At 45.1% G+C, this 17,166-nt stretch overlaps 2 protein-coding genes across 2 annotated transcripts in view; one reads left to right on the forward strand and one right to left on the reverse strand.

Annotated features, from left to right (window-relative positions):
* LOC147205283 (uncharacterized) overlaps positions 1-13,015 on the forward strand; it is a 28,398-nt gene extending 15,383 nt beyond the window's left edge. Inside the window, exons 7-19 of the mRNA XM_086110852.1 lie at positions 46-195; positions 266-600; positions 676-3,717; positions 4,810-5,127; positions 6,643-6,752; positions 7,736-8,077; positions 8,148-8,247; positions 8,796-8,927; positions 9,401-9,487; positions 9,678-9,776; positions 10,366-10,407; positions 11,551-11,583; positions 11,901-13,015. Of these exons, the coding sequence (XP_085966978.1) occupies positions 46-195; positions 266-600; positions 676-3,717; positions 4,810-5,127; positions 6,643-6,752; positions 7,736-8,077; positions 8,148-8,247; positions 8,796-8,927; positions 9,401-9,487; positions 9,678-9,776; positions 10,366-10,407; positions 11,551-11,583; positions 11,901-11,931 (4,821 nt within the window). The 3' untranslated portion in view covers positions 11,932-13,015. The remainder of the gene's footprint in view (positions 1-45; positions 196-265; positions 601-675; positions 3,718-4,809; positions 5,128-6,642; positions 6,753-7,735; positions 8,078-8,147; positions 8,248-8,795; positions 8,928-9,400; positions 9,488-9,677; positions 9,777-10,365; positions 10,408-11,550; positions 11,584-11,900) is intronic.
* A 180-nt stretch (positions 13,016-13,195) lies between these two features.
* On the reverse strand, positions 13,196-16,211 carry LOC147205284 (beta-1,3-galactosyl-O-glycosyl-glycoprotein beta-1,6-N-acetylglucosaminyltransferase-like). The gene is made up of 4 exons (XM_086111682.1): positions 15,892-16,211; positions 15,524-15,617; positions 14,740-15,144; positions 13,196-13,684 (listed from the first exon to the last, which is right to left on the reverse strand). The coding sequence occupies exons 1-4, from the start codon at positions 16,209-16,211 to the stop codon at positions 13,196-13,198; spliced, it is 1,308 nt and encodes a 435-aa protein (XP_085967808.1).
* Positions 16,212-17,166: the final 955 nt, after the last annotated feature.

The raw sequence follows: 17,166 nt of genomic DNA on the forward strand, positions 1-17,166 counted from the left end.
CATGTTTTTGGCTACAGATATTGGTACTTCTTAACTCTTTCCTAGCACTGGCATGGTTACGAAGACGCCTTGAAATCCTTCTGCAATCGGCACGGCTATGATGGCTTGACACTTCTCCTGGCCCTTCAAGATGCAGTCGGTCCTCCTCGCCTGCAGGTGGCAGTCTGTTCCAACAATGCAGAGCTCTTCAACCAGGTAAAACATCTGCAAGACCTCCGTGAAACTACTGTCGATGTATTTCAAATGGGGATGGCTCTCCTTGCAGATCTGCTGTGAACTCGGGGAGACCACCAGCTGGACTCTTTGTGAAGAACTGGAAACCAGGGGCGATCTGCAGGTCTACCATGTCCAACTAAATGCCTCCTCTCCTTCGGGTGCGTCATTGCTGCTGCTGGAGGAGGAAGTCCGAGGCCTCCTCAAGGAGTTTGTAGATCGGAGGAGCTCCATGCTAGCCTGTCGCCCCAGCAGCATGACGTCCTCCACCGAGGGGGTGGCGGGCAGCGTGGAGTTTTCCCAAGGCTCGTCTGGCATCAATGACATGGAAGGCTCGGACACAGAGAGAGCTGAGGGAGGAGGTGGAGATGCGGTAGCAATGGATAGGTGAGTAAAGGGGGCAATTATCCAAAGAGTGAACATTTGTAGGACACCCAACGTTCTTCTTTTGTGTTCTCGCAGGGTGGTGCCAGAGGGTGAGGATGATCCTGGAGGAGTCCGAGCAAGTGTGGAGCTGGTGAGCCCCGACAGCGGTATGAACACCATCCGGAGCTGCCGCTCCTCCAAGGAGAGCTCAGTATTTCTCAGTGATGACAGCCCGGTCGGTGAGATTATTGGGTCAGCAGCAGGTACCGGGGGCCTCCTGTTGAGGAATCCATCTCCTCTGGGGCTGTCATCTCTCTCACCTCCTGCACCGCCTGAGAGAAGGCGACGTCGGCGTTCAAACAAAAAGAGGAATGACCAATTAGATCAGTTTCATTTTGAGCCGCTACATCCACCTCACGCCTTCCAAAATTCCACGGGAAAAGCAGAGAATGGCAGGCAAATGGTGGGAAGTTCCAGCCTGTCAGAATATGAGGAGCTAAACATGGTGGATTTGTCTGATCCCAGTTCTGTGGGCGGTCTGGAAAGTAGGCAGTGTTCTACTGATCCAGACTGTCAAATCATGGAGATGACTGAGACTGTGGTTCCTCCAACACCAGTCAACAGCTTGATGGACACTCACCCTTCCAGCTGTTGCGGTGCTAGGTTCTTCCCCGAAGATGTAGCGGAGAGGATCAGCGGCCTGCAGCATAAGGACAGCATCTCGTCGTCCTTGTCTGAAACCTGGGAGGAGGTTGGCTTCGACACACCTTCCCCTAATGACGCCTGGAATAGAACCAGAGGTTCAGAGAGCCCTCCGAATCTGGAGGAACTAAGGCGCAAAGAGTTTGATGGTGGAAAACCGAGTAGGGAAGGGAGGTCGCAGAAGGACTGGAGCCTGGAACCACAACTTAGTTTGATCACTGAACAGACAGAATCGTGTGAAAACTGGCACCCAGATTCCGTACTTGCTGATCAGTGGAACCCGGTTACTGCGGCTGATCTGCAGTTGACACCTCCAGAGGAGGGAGTAGAAGACAAAGCTGGCGTCTTTGGAGTCAAAGAAACGAGACGTCCTTCACAGAAGAAAATCGTACTCAGCACTTTAACGCCCGACACATCGAAAGAGGACAATGATGACGCACAGGGAAGTAAAGCAGGTAGAGTGATCCAGACGCTGGATTTCTGGACCTACTCGGCACAGAAGGGTTTTCTGAAATCAGATAGCGGAACGACCACTTCCTACCCGGAATCACTTGACATGTGGAATACAACGATCCGAGATGACAGTTTTTCTCCACTCACGACACCTGACAATTTGTCTCAAGACTCTGGGACCTTTGCTGGGGTAGCTCCCAACATGGGAAGCGGCGCTTCTGTGGAAAGTCCTCAGGGATTCTCTTATGGAGGCATGGAAATGTGGAACACGACCATCCAAGAAGACAGTTCTTCATCCGCAAGCCCAGAAGGACCCGGAAATGGAAAGGAGGATAGCCACCCTGGCTTAGCGGATGGAAGGGATACTACTGCAACCAAACAGCAAGGAAGAGAAGCAGAGAAAGGAGAACAGGAGAAAGGTATCAGATGGATCAGTCAAAAGCAGAATGTCAAAATAGTCATAGACGGGGAAGAAGGCAGAATATCAGACAGAGGGAACCCTGAACCAGCGGGGAATCTTCCTGTTCCTCACATGGTCATTTCCACTTCTGACTATGACAATGTAGGAGGTTGCATTTGGAGCACTTCGTCCTCCTCTGAGATCGACTGTGGTCCTGTTGGAGATATGATACAAATGGAAGAGCAGTCCAGCCCATACATAGCTGTGAGCAAACCTGTAGAAGACAAGATGGAATCTGATGCAAGCAGTTCAGATAAAGTTTTCCTTTTTCAAGGACAGAGTGACTTGAGTTCAAATGAAAAATCAGACTCTGTCGAGCTTCGTTCACCATTTATTCTGGTTGACAAATCTCAGACACTTTCAGAGGATTATCAATCAAATTTGGTTGAAGCTTGTGAAGATCAAATGAACACTAAGGATTCTTTATCTCGAAGCCCAGGTAGTTCGTCTAGTCTTGCGTCCAGTAAACCAGAAAGTTCTGGACCAGCGTCCCCCAGTTTGCCACAAAGGGTTACCCTTGCTGATTGTCAAAGCCAAGAAGGCTCCATAAGAGAGACAATGTTGCTCAGCCCCAACCTTGGTTTTGACGGAGAAATACTCAAATTGAGCCCAGGCAGTCGAGATGAACTAAGATCCAACTCAGACGGGGATTCGTCATCATGCCTTGAAATGGATTACATTATTGTTCCAGGAACAGTAAAGGCAGCTGAGCATGATCCCAAACACACTGAAGGGCTTTCCAAAGGATCCAGGAAGCCCATGGAAACATTTAACATGCTTTCCGATGCCATTTTAGTTCTGAAAGCTCAGAATCAGAAGACAACCGAGCAAAGCGAACAGACCCAAAATGATCAATCAACCAGTGAGGACCACAGTCTCATCATAACTTTCCAGTCAGAGTCAAGGCCACCATCTGGAAGTGAGCCACAACTGGAAGAAGGCTACTACGAAGATAAATCCAGCGTCTTTGGCAGAAGTCTGTCACCCTCATTGAGACACCCATCAGATCACTTCCTCAAAACCAGGGAGGAGGTTTATGTCCACTCCCAAATCTCCATGGAAGACTCGGGTTCAGACAGTGGGCACTCGCCCATCAACTCAACTTCACCCCATGCCAACTTCCAGGTTTGGGGTGATTCGTTACCGAGACAGGACACACAGCAATCATCGTGCAATAGTTCCGCCACCTCTCACACCAGTTCCTTGGTTAGTACCCCTGCGAGCGAATCAGGTGTCCCTAGTGACAAGGCCCTTGGATTACCATTTTCCGGAGATTTGATGGAGGAGGAAAATGATGAGGAAGGGCTGGAGGAAGAACCCGCAACATTGCAAAGTACTCACGATCTGTTGAGTTTCACAGAGGAGCTGGTTAAAAGTTGTCCACTTCCACCGAATAGCGACCCATCCCAACATGATTTACTTGATTATCATGACGGACAAAGTGGAAGGACTGATGATCGCCTGGTTGGACAGCATGATGGAGACTGGTGGACATCTCACCACAGCTGTTCTCTGAATGCGAGGTAAGGATCGTGAGTGAGCTGGAGCCTTTCGCAGCAGACCTTTGTGTTAAAGGCCAATCTAGGCAATTTATCAAGTGTGCAATGTTTACCTTTCCGTGAAAATAGTTTTTGAGATGAGGGAGGAAGTCGGAGTACTCATAGATAGTTCAGAGCTCAGATTCAAACAGAACTTTAACCACAAAGCAGCTGCACTACCACAGTGGTCACCGTGGATTTTTTGTTGTTTGAATTGTGGGCCCAAAAATAGCTTCGAGGAGAATGTTTCACCGTTATTTCAGCTTTACAACAACTGTCCACCCTTGGAGGCTAATAGCAAATAGCTAAACAATGAAAAGCAACCTACGGAAGTATTTCCTTTCAAATCTATCTGTCCATTTTCTAAACTGCGTGTCTCCATTTTGAAATTTGGAAATGTGGAATATGGTATTCGGTAATGATGAATTGAGTATCTTTGAGCATGATCTGTACCCAGCATTCTATTGATCCAAAATGTTCAAGTCTCATTTAGCGTTTTTGAGAGTTTTGTGAGAGCTGTTTCGATTTTAGGATATCACTCTTTAGGAGCATGCTGTGATCCGGGTCTCTCAGTGTTTGTTTATAAATGTGTTTACGCCTAAATTAATATGCATTTCCTGCCTCGCTGCAACTTGAGTCCCACTGCAGCAGATGCAAACAACTCCACTCGCACCCTGACCAGGCGTGTGCACAGTTTTTACTCTAGTGACTTGTTGGGAATTTAAAGTGTGTCTGTTGCAAGTTTTTAATTTTTTAGACACTAGCCCAAAACATTGGCTACACTATGAAATGCAGCAATGTGTTAGCATTTCGATCCTGTGTAAACCGTCAAAAAAGTCAAAAAGACACTTGAAGCCTGCCATGTTGGTTTGAAGCAGCCATTTTAGGGACATTTCCAGTTGTAGAGGTTTATCTCATTGCTAGCAAATTGGAACCATGTTACTTGACAGAAGGATGACACTAAATTGCAAAAAAGGGTGATGTTTTTTTTGGGGGGGGGGTCTATTCTTGGTGGGGTGCAGGGAGGGGGGTGAAGCCTGACCACAAAGTTTGACATTTCCATCTCTTATTTTCCAGATGCAAAAATATGACTTCACAACTTTTACCCCATCCAGCGAATCAGAGCGCTACAAACCAGCGCATAACAGTTCACGGTCCACCTGAGACTGGATACATTTACCACCATGGTGACCAAAGGACAGAAATCCGGGAAGGTTGTGAGCCTACAAGGAATGCATCAGACATCTACGCTGAGTTTCAAGACCCGCTTGGCGACTTTGTAGCTGAGCGAGACGACAGCTACGTTGAACCTTGTTGCGCCGAATACAATCAGCCCTTGCGGGACGATCATGTCCAGTACATGCCTGAGGGATACGCCCACTTCCTTATGTCCAGGTTAGCTTTGCTGTATGATTTCAATGTACCTTATCACTATAATCAACAATATCATCAAATCATTTTTACAAATACACAATCACCCTGCATGTCATTGTTATTGCATCCAGCGAATTGTTATTGTGAGGGCTGCAGCATGACCAACTACGGTGCCAACATTACACATCTGCACCTGTACTCTGATTTGTAACAACTCTGATACTACGACACCTGACAAGGGGCTATGTTAGACCATGGCTTGCACAACAGAAGCAGTACATCTGCCTCCTGGGCATTATTGTTCTGTGTGTCGAAGAACAGCGCACAACTCAAACGTTTGGGGGCATTAAAAAATGGAGCTGCATTGATGTATCAAGTTACTTATTGAATAGCAGTGATCATAATTTTGATAATAATATTTAAAAAATATCACTACCGTCGGGCAGGAACCTCCTATGTCACAATTTGATAATTTTATTCACAAATCTATACTCCTGGTCAGTCCTAATGTGTCTGTTATTTATTTATTTATTTATTCTACACATTATTGACCAACCTAAAATATTGAAAATGGCTTGCCCACTTTGACAATGCAACGTTGCTGCTAAAAATGTCTCAGCCAGTTGAACAAACAACCCCTGTTTGATGTCTGCTGGAAAGTGATGATTTTGGAGGTACGAGGTACAATATAAGCTTTACAAATATTTGTCATTTTTACAAACTTCACAGCCTTTTTCATGACAATAATACTGTTATAATAGTCATTGTCAAAGATTAGATATTAATGATATTTCACACAGATATACATGCGTTTTGGAGGTATAATAATAATAAAATTATCCGTCTGTTTATTAGTCTTATTCTTAGTAGTATTATATTGTGGGAATTAAATAATAGGAATACTTCTTAGTACAATTTTATTGGAACACGCAATACTACATATTGTTATTTTTAGTTCATTCCACAAATGTGTGTGTGTGTGTGTGTCTGTGTGTGTGCGTGTAGCTCAGTTTTAATAATGGGTCCTCATTAACAGTTGCATCACTTGGCTCCCACTTTGTAATTCTGATGAATTGCCCCCTCCTCTTTTGGGTACATAGCCCTCCCCTGTCTTTCTTTGTGTGTGTGTGTGTGTGAATGTGTGTTGGTCGTTCTGTCATTGTGATGTGGTCATGTGACGCGGTGGCAAAGAAGCTGCTTCATGCTAAGGTAGGTGCGTAAATAAGATGAGAGTCCGTGTCCATATTTTCTTCTATTGTTAACAGGAATTATGGTAATCACATGTGGGGAGAGGGTCAATGTTGAAAGGGGATGCAGTGGGGTGGGGGGAGGGGCAACACTGTTCCGTATTGTTCCCCTCATCCCACACGTGCAGCCTGCCATGAAGACTTACTTTATTTGTGCAAAAAATGTCTCAGCCAGTTGAGCGATTATGTTTTTGTTTCTTGGCTTTTGCGGTGTCTTTTTGTGTATGCTGGTCCTGGCGATAGTGGTGGTTGTATATGTCATGGATTGTGTTTCTGTGCCTCTGAGCAGACGAGAACACCACGAGGACCACCCAGCAGCAGGGACAACGACTACGACAACTATGATGATGATGAGGGGGACTTCCAGTGAGGAAGCTGAGGATGCAGAGAACAGGGAAGGTATGGTTATACACAGCTAAAGTTGTGTGAAGCTGTTACTGTCCCTTTAAGAGACAAATAAGCACCTCTCGCAAATAGACACCACCACTTAGACCTGCTTTCAGATCATCTAAAGTTTGGTCTACTTTCATCCACTTAATCAGTTCGGCCGGGGGTCCAGCATGGGACAGTACAGTCTGTCAAATTCCCAAACACGCTACAGAGGTTCGCACCTGCAAGAAAATAAGTCATTTATGACCCCAAAAATGCTAACGAGAAATGTTGTTCCAACAAAAAAATATTTGATCAAACATTTTACTGTACCTTTTTTTTGGGTAAGCTATTTTTTTCCGTTAAGATGATTAATGCCGTGTCTGAAAGATTTGACTTAACTTGAAAAAAAAATCAAGTGACACAACCAAATGTTCTGTGGTGTGACATTTGCAGGATATTTTCATCCAATCCAATTCAAATTTCTTTGAAAAAAAACTACAAAAACTCTGTGGATAATTCTTCAGATCTTGAGCATCGAAACACTTTGTAACTTGTGATGTTCGTTAAACTAACATTGTGGCCGGGTTAGGGCTCAATGAGAGTGGGTTGCTGGGTAAGACGCTGCTCATTAAACGTCCCCAAAGCTTGACTGCAGGATCAACTCTCCACCAGTAGAGGGCACTAATAAACTTTGAAACGTTCATTGGGAGTTTGAAAAAAGTTCACAGTTGGATATAAACTGAAAATATACTGTATGTTTGGCAGATATTCTTTGTGGACCTATTTTTGTGACCAAATTACACAATTTTTGCCCCGCCCTACAGATTCGCTAACAAGATGCAAATTGGAGGAGCGTAATATTCATGAGCACAAGAAAAATCAGCTTTTTAGGGACTGTTTCCAGGGTGCGCATAATATTTAGAGGGTGTGTTATTCTCGAGAAATTACAGTAGTCAGCAGCAATATACCAATTAATAGTCTCTCTAAGCTCCCAATTTCTTTTGGGGCAGACCCTCCTTCCTCTGCAGACGCATCGAGCTCCAGTCAGAGGCGTAAGTTGTCGGCGCCACCCATGAACGTGTCACTGGAGCGCAGCGAGGACTCCCTGCCCTCTGAGGATGCCCTCGACACAGACGAGGAGGAAGCGGCTGTAGACACCGGAGACGACTTGGACGTGGACATCGAGGAGCTGGACACGTCGGAAGATGAGCGTGACCCCACCGTCCCGCCGGAAGGGGGCCGCGAGGGCCACGAGGAAAGTCGACTGTGGAGGAGTGTGGTGATCGGCGAGCAGGAGCATCGCATCGACATGAAGTGCATCGAGGCCTACAAGAGGGTCATCTCGCACGGAGGTGTTGACGCGCACATATTCGCAACCTCTTGACACCTCCCATGTGTAACGCTCGTGATTTTCTTCGTCAGGTTATTATGCCGAGCAGAATGCCATCATCGTGTTTGCAGCCTGCTTCCTGCCTGACAGCGACTGCGATAGTTACAACTATGTCATGGAAAACCTCTTCTTGTAAGGAAAACTTCACTCACTAATACTGCGCTCTGAAAACTGCTTGGTTAAAAGTTAGCCAAATTGGGTGAATTTGTGAAACCAGCACTGGATCCAATATGGGCTGAAATGAACATTTGCATTTTTTATTTGTATTTTTTAGTTATTTTGTTCCTTTTTGTTAATGATAAATACCATGTTCCAATATTTTTCGAAGAATATTTCACCGATCTAAAATAGCAAGCAGCTTCAGTTCTTCAGCCCACCCAAATCCAAAATATTTAACCCAACCTTGGGTAAAATTAACCCAATGCTCACAAAATCCAACCCAGCACATACCTTGACCTTTTTTTTTTTTTTTTTGCTTTTGAGTATTACTAAAGTAATGCCCTCACATGTGGGCAAGGGGAGCCACTGGGGCAGATGCAATTTTCAGCCTTGTATTTGAACACTGGGAGAATTGAAAAGCAACCATGCAATAAATGAAAAAACACTCGCAAGGATCTGCTGCCGAAACGCCCAACCGGACTCCTGACGTGGTATTATTATACTGTATGTGTACTGTGTAGGTACGTCATAAGCACCTTGGAGCTCATGGTGGCAGAGGACTACATGATTGTTTACTTGAACGGCGCCACACCTCGCCGCAGGATGCCTGGCTTCACATGGATGAAGAAGTGCTACCAAATGATTGATCGGAGGTGACAATTTTTTTCCCCCGCATATTGTGGCTTTAACCTGTTGGGGGTTTTTTTTCCTAGTGGAACATCAACAAGTTAGGGATTCTAGCCTGGGTTAAGGTTTGTAGTCAGGGTTTCTGAATCGCGGTTTCAATCCCGGCTTATGTTATTAAACAAGGGTTAAGGTTTCAAATTAGGGTTTTTTGAGTCCATTGTGGTTCCTTCCCTTGTTACTTCTTACCCTCTTTCTTGCATTTTTCATCCTTCCTTCCTTCCTTCCTTCCTTCATTCAACTCTTCCTTCATCCTGTTTCCTAACATCCTGTTTTCTAACATCCTCTTAATTTGTGTTCTGGCTGGTCCACAATCATCCCAGCAATGGGACTCGGGTTGCCGTCACCGTTTGAAGCTGTTCAATTAAGATCCAGGTGCTACCTACTGTATTCTGCTTTAGGCTCTTTGTCTGGTCTCAATGATGATGTTTACTTCTTGCAGGCTGAAGAAGAACCTGAAGATGTTCATCATTGTCCATCCTTCCTGGTTCATCAGAACACTGTTAGGCATCACCAGACCCTTCATAAGGTTCATTGCATCTCTTTTTTACTCTATTAGTCATGGGAAGTGATCAAGTGCAAAGGGTTCTGTGCTTGCTTTAGTTTAGTTGACTTAAGTACGGGGCATGAACATTTTTGCCACCTCTGGTTGATAGCCATTAGCCAATCTACAGTTCTCTGTGCTTATCAAAACATTGTGTTTTGTGTGTTGTGTTCAGCACCAAATTCAGCAGTAAAATCAAGTATGTGGGCAGCCTGCAGGAGCTGGGACACATCATCCCCATGGAGTACGTCCACATTCCGCCCAGCATCATTAAGTGAGTTTTTGTGGGGATTTACTTCCCCGACTTAATCCACCTCTTAATGCCACCATGACCACCTCACAATTGTAGAAACCATCAATACTGTACAAAACCCCCCCAAAACAAAACGTAATATAACAGCAAACAACTGTGCCATGTATATCATCTAAAGCGGTCCAGAATCAATATTTATCTGACAAGAACACACAAAAGGTTTTGCTCTGACCTACCAGACAGAGGATGAGAACATGCTGACATCACTGAGGGCCTGCACTTTGACAGCCAGTCTGACTGGGAATACTTTATATATCAGCTGGCACTATCGAATCTGAAGGCCCCCCCCCCAAAAAAAAAATCCTACATCCACATACATGTACTGATAACCATGGCTCCCCTGAAGGCCCACTAGCACTGGTTAGTATACACCAACTGGCCACAACATTAGGTACACCCTAAGTACCCCCCGACACTCAACACAATACAATCTGCATGCATTTTGTTTTGAAAATTGGAAGATCATCCTTGCGGGCAAGCGACAAAAAAGGCCTTTGGTAAAAATCTCACTTTGTCTGTTGAGCTTGATTTTCCATGTCCCCTTTACAAGGTATGACCAACAGAGGGCGGCAAACACATTTGCATGCATGAGGTAAAAAGCACCGAGCCGCCGGTCACTGTACTAACCTTCATCAGATGCAGCCACACACCCGTTCATTAACGTTTCTAAGGTCCACTTGTTACATTTATGGCTTTAAATCCTCTGCCTTCTCTGCTCACTTGTCGGTTTGTATGTTAAGACGCGCCTGCCAACTGTTCACAAATTCCTCTAGTTGCGTTTTCTTTGCCAGGGTTGTTCGTGAAAGTTACAGAAAGCCGTGAATGCATGTGCACGTACGGGGTAATAATGTAAGATGAGTTTGAAATGATATGAAGGTGATTTTCCAGCATAGGTTGTGGTCCATTCATTGATTGAATTATGAAACTATTAACAATGACGGTGTTCCCCGCTGTACCGGAATTATCCTTTTTTTTTTAAACGATTGCTTTTCTGTAGGTTTTACAGTGTACTTACTGTAATGCCCTCACTTATGGGAAAGGAGAGCCACAGTCACCAATACACCTTCAATTCATTTATAATTGCCAGGACAACACCCATATGCAAAGTTGCCCTACCAGGTCCCGCCTCTTAAAGGCACATATACACTGACACTACAGTCCAGGGAAATCAAGACAACAAAAGTCTTTGTACAAGGGAATTTATTTCACCTACAGTTGATGGAGAAATGCCATTTTGCAGATCTGTGATGGAGTCACTCTCCAAGCAGTGACAGTAATTTCAAGTCAACATTAGGGTCCAATCATGACAGATTGTGGCTTCATTTCCCTCGACCGTGTCATTGCCTGGAAGCCGTTGCGCCACGCACTCTACTGGAACTTTTCTATGCCTGAGGATTCCTTTCTGTTGTTCTTTGGAATAATTAACCAATTTTCTCAATTTTGCCTCCTCTTAACTGAACCCTCCTTGCTTGTCAAGAGTTTTTTTTTTTTTTTTTTTTTTGCTACAGCTGTGCTTCCTGCTTTTGTCCCATCCTAAATGTAATGCAACTTTTATGTTTTAGTTAAAAACAACAACAACAAAAAAATCATATATACTCCACTTTCCTGCACCCTACTCATGTGGGACAGTGGACACGGACTACTAATCTACAAACAATAATGAGGTCTCCCTGAAACAAACCCCCCACCTCATTAACCTCTCTTTTGTGCCCTCTATTGCAATGCCACACACCAGGCTGGACTCAGATTTAAAGGACGCCTCAGGAAAGTAAGTCTACACAAGCAACAACATAATAGACGGTGGTATCATGATACAGCATTTGCACGATTCTTGCTTGTTTAAAAGTACGGTGGGCTACTGGTTAGCACGTCCGCTTTACAGTGCAGAGGTGCAGGGTCCGATTCCGGCTCTGTAGCTTCCTGTGTGGAGTTTGCATGTTCTCTTGGGTTTTCTCCCACATTCCAAAAAGATGCATGGCATACTGCCCAAAGCACCACCTCGGGCCGATGTGCGCACGCGCCGATGTACCACGATACTGTTGTTATCCTGATCTCCATTAATCATTATCTTTTCCTGTCTGCCAGGTCTGACAGAAAGAGAAGTTTGGCCATTTGACAAAATGAGAGCTCCACTTGTGGCTGCCCATCTTCCCGCCAATGGTGAGGAGCTTTCGGCGAGGCTTCAAGACAGAACCACGTTAATTTGTACATGGAAGGGAAGGTGCTTGCAAGTCTGCACTTAATGAGGTTTACATTGGAATCCATTTATTACTGTGTATTTACCACTTGACTAATATGCCTTTTCTTTCACTCTACTGTATTAGTAGCATTTCTGACCATAAATAACGTCTCATGCATTTGAACAATGTCGGAGTTTCCAAAAAAAAAATCCACACAGACACACGCACACAATAAATCTCTGTACTGTACTTATCGATAGACTAATACGAGCCATTGACCAAGCATCACTTTAAATCAGGGGTGGTATGACTGGATTGACTTTGACTGGGGAGACGCCTTCCCTGTGATAGCGTGTCATCGCAAAATACCACCAACGATACCACGATACAACGTGATGTATGGGAAGAATATCATCTACGATCGATTTTGATATCTGGGTACCGGTAATTGGATGTAAAAGAAAAACAATCGGATAGCTTTAAGATCAATTAGAGGCAAACTATCTGCTATAAATGACAATATCGGCAAAACTAAATAAGGGAACATCGTAAACAAGCAATATTAACACGGTAAAATTAGTATCACGGTACAATTCTGATGCAATAATTCGTTTTTGGAATAAAACGTACAGTACATGTATGTAACGTAAAGAACGGAAAATGCGTACATAAACAAACAAAACAAAAAAAACTGTGACGGAAATGTGAATATTGATTCCTGTGTTGTCAACGACAGTTTTGTCCCGCCCCTGATTCGAACCTGACCACAGTCAACAATCTCAAATGCGGCTTACTCTACTAATACGTTCTATCACTGTGAAAGTCTTTGGGGTAGCAAACTAGCACTTGAATGTGTCTGCGGTGACGTACTTGTGCATGACCTTCCCGCTCGTGTGCGCGTGTACGCATGTGTGACCGAAGAATTGTTTACGAAGTCTCGCGTGTGCATTCCACACTTTTATTTGGGATTCTGCCGTCATCTTCGTACTGTAAAATAAAGAAAAGACTGCTCATCCCTTGTCTAATGTGTCTCTATGTTTTATTCGGTATACGTAGCAATAAAAATATAAATGAAATTAAAAAACAAAAACACAGACTGATATGAGTTAATTTGCAGGCCAGTGCACCATCAACATGATTTGTGCTGGCCGTGACGATTGGTCTTCTTGTAGATCACTGTAAATTCAACATGATTTGCAATCAACCAGACATCTGGGCGAGCGCTCTTTGTCGCAGGTATTTTTCCAGACAGTACATGGCGACAGGGTCCGTGTTCGTGTCAAACTTGTTGGCAAAGAGGTGCTGCTGCCTCAGCATCCACTGCAGGTCGCCGGCCCCGTACACGCATATGGCCCTCACATGGATGCCGTTGCACGGCGGGTACACGGCGTGTATGGAGGCTCGCTCGCCCTCGTGATATTGCCACTTGACCAGCCGAGCCAGGGCGTAGACGTCGCTCACATCGTACTTGGTGCTGGCCCACATGGAGCCGGGCACGCCGGACATGCGCTGAACAGTCGCCCACAGGAACTCGTCGGGGCTAAATGTGTCCTTGGCCCACTCTATGAGGGCCAGGACACGCCGGTCCTCTAGAACGCTACGGACGAAGCCCCGAGTCACCACAATGTAGGCGTTCCCTGACAGGATGGGCAGTTGGAAGGGCGGCGGCTCCTTTACCTTTCCCACCCCCTGACACAAAGGGAAAGTCAAATTGTTCCATGTTTTATGATGACCCAACAACCACCCACGCCCCTTAAAGGAATGAATGTTGTGTTTACCCTGGTTTCACCTTACAATTGAGAGCACATTCTCGTTGTCAACAAATTCCCTTGACCACCCTGCTCATTACTTTGTAGTGGACTATATAGACCTGGATTATATAGATCAGTAGATGTCATTCAGTGTTCCCGGAATCCCAAAAGTGGCTCAATTAATGCATCAAATCTTTTGTTCTAATAATAAAAACAACAAGGCTTCCTCTTTTGAAATTGCTTTGACTTACAATTAATTGATCAGTTTTATAAAATAAAAATGTTGCATTCACCCTAATAAGCACCTACCATATATATATAGCACCTATATATATATATATAAATGATTTAACCTATTAGATAAATGAATAACCAATTGTCGGACTTAAAAAAATATTTTAAAAATTGTAATATAAATAAATAACAGGGCGGCCCGGTAGTCCAGTGGTTAGCACGTCGGCTTCACAGTGCAGAGGTACCGGGTTCGATTCCAGCTCCGGCCTCCCTGTGTGGAGTTTGCATGTTCTCCCCGGGCCTGCGTGGGTTTTCTCCGGGTGCTCCGGTTTCCTCCCACATTCCAAAAAAAAACCCATGCATGTCAGGCTGATTGGACGCTCTAACTTGTCCCTAGGTGTGAGTGTGGGCGTGGATGGTTGTTCGTCTCTGTGTGCCCTGCGATTGGCTGGCAACTGATTCAGGGTGTCCCCCGCCTACTGCCCGGAGATGGCTGGGATAGGCTCCAGCACCCCCCGCGACCCTAGTGAGGATCAAGCGGTTCGGAAAATGGATGGATGGATAAATAACAATAATTTAATACAATAAATACAATCTTCTTCTTCTCCTTTCGGCTTGTCCGAATAATTTAATACAATAAATACAATAATAATAATAATAATTTTTTCGAATAAACAGTTTAAATTTAGGAATTGTCAAATTGACACATAAAATATTACTGGTCAAGGTACAATGATATTTCTACATCTACAGTCTTACCTTGATGCGTCCATCCACTTCCTGGTAAACCCTCTGGACCCTCCACATCTTTTCCTTGGGCATCTTCTCCGACTCCAGGCTGTTGACGCCGTTGAGCGCCCGAAGCGCCTGCACCATCTCCAGGTTGGTCTTAAGGGGGAAGTCCTGGCCACAGAGGTTGATGAAGTACCTCCACGCTACGCCTGTGCCCAGCAGCTCGGACATGCAGTTAAGGTCGGCCTGGACCCGGGACCAGCCGGCGTAGACCACGCTCTCTCGCCGGCTGGCAAGGAACACATTGGGGAAGCAGGAGGCCACGGCCGAGACTGCAGCCAGCACTGACGGCAACGCCTTCAGGTCCACATGGATGCAGTAGATGTTCTGAGGAGCATAGATGGCCCGGAGGAGACGCTCGAAGTTCTGAACCTACAAAAGCAACGGGGCAGATGGACTTCTACAGTGATGCCTTTATTTGCCTAATAAAGTTGTCTTCAATTTGTCAATCTATATTTATGAATGAAATAAGATGACATTCACCACATATGTCCACAGAGTTTGCCAACCTGCGCCTCGATTATATCTGCGAAAATTGCATGACACCACCTGCACCACAACTTAGACCTGCTCCAAGCTAGCCTCAATTCTAGTCTACTTTTTTCTCACTAAATTATCAGCTGCGCCGGGGGCGTGTAATGAAAAGATGCCCTTGGTCCACTGGAATACCCGGCGAGGCACAGCACTGTCTGCCAAATTCCCAAACACGGCAAACTAGACATGAAGATGTACAAGTTTGCTGTCACCATACCTTGTGATGCACAACCATGGAGTAAGCTAGCGGAAAGTCCTTCTCCTCCCAGCTCAGGGGGAATGTGAGATACTTCCTGCTTGACTTGAACTTCCTGTGGTAGGAGAGAGACTCTCAAAATATTAGAACAGTTCTTGGCCCACCGCTGTGAAAATATTTTTTTTTTTACCAATTTCTGCAAAAATTCTGGTCACTCCAAAGGATTCACATACTTGTTCAGGTTTGTTACTAACATGAAACCCGTCCAGCTGTAAGTCCGTCAAAAAACAAACAAACAAACAAACAAAAAAAACCCCAATGTGGCCTCGCTGTTCCAATATCCTTGAATGGGGGTCGGGCGGTACAAAATACAGTATACAAAGCCTCACCTGCAGTCTTTAGTGGCGTTCACGTAAAATTGGTCAGGGACACTGAGGCGCTTGCGGAAGTCTTTGGTTATGGTCAACAACTTGGCCTGCTCCAATGCCTGCCGCTCACCCCGCAAGATGGCAGAGCAGTTGCACGCATTCTCCGGGCTGTCGTCATCGTCACCGTAGTCAAGCCAAGTGTAGCGTCCGAGGATACCTGGAGTGGGATTCCAGCCCACCTTGACAATCCCACTGATTAGTGAGAGCATACAAAGGGTGGCCAGCAGGGCGGCCAGCTTGAGACACAAGTGATTGCGCTGTCTCGTCCTGCTCAGCCACATTGTCAGCTGTCAAAACGACATGGACAGTACATAATAATAATTTTCAAATCATAAAGGAGTGATTTCACAGTTTTTAAAAAAAATGAAAAATTTGATTAAACTTTGTTTCTAAATCTTTGTATTTTACAAAATATTCTGAAATTATTATTATTTTTTAGATAGCAACCACTTCATGTGGCCTGCTCCGATTCTGGCTCTGTAGCTTCTTGTGTGGAGGAAGCTAAAACCTCTTGGGGTTTCTCCCACATTCCAAAAAGATGCATGGCATACTGCCCAAAGACAGATGGGATAGGCTCCACCACGCCCGTGGCCCTCATGAGGATAAGCAGATTTGAAAATGGATGAATAGTTATTCATTATTGCAATTGAGATACAAGGATTATGGGTCACATTTTTTGGTGGGAAATGTTTTGAAATTATTTTGGTCATATTGTCAATATGATAAAAATATGAGGGCGGCCCGGTAGTCCAGTGGTGAGCATGTCGACTTCACAGTGCAAAGGTACCGGGTTCGATTCCAGCTCCGGCCTCCCTGTGTGGAGTTTGCATGTTCTCCCCGGGCCTGGGTGGGTTTTCTCCGGGTGCTCCGGTTTCTTCCCACGTTCCAAAAACATGCATGGCAGGCTGATTGAACGCACTAAATTGTCCCTAGGTGTGAGCGCGCCTGGCTGTTCGTCTCTGTGTGCCCTGCGATTGGCTGGCAACCGCCTACTGCCCGAAGACGGCTGGGATAGGCTCCAGCACACCCCACAGTGCTAGTGAGGATTAAGCGGTTCGGGAAATGGATGGATGTATGGATGGATAAAAATATGGCATTTGAACAGGGGTGTGTTAACTTTTTATATCCATGGTTTGAGAATGTATAGTCTGCTGTACAACATACAATAAATATTAAGTGAACTTCCATCCATCCATTTTCCGAACCGCTTGATCCTCACTAGGGTGGCGGGGGGTG

Source organism: Hippocampus guttulatus, chromosome 5 (assembly GCF_054856545.1).
Source record: "Hippocampus guttulatus isolate MCC_2025c chromosome 5, RoL_Hgut_1.0, whole genome shotgun sequence".
Classification (NCBI taxonomy): domain Eukaryota; kingdom Metazoa; phylum Chordata; class Actinopteri; order Syngnathiformes; family Syngnathidae; genus Hippocampus; species Hippocampus guttulatus.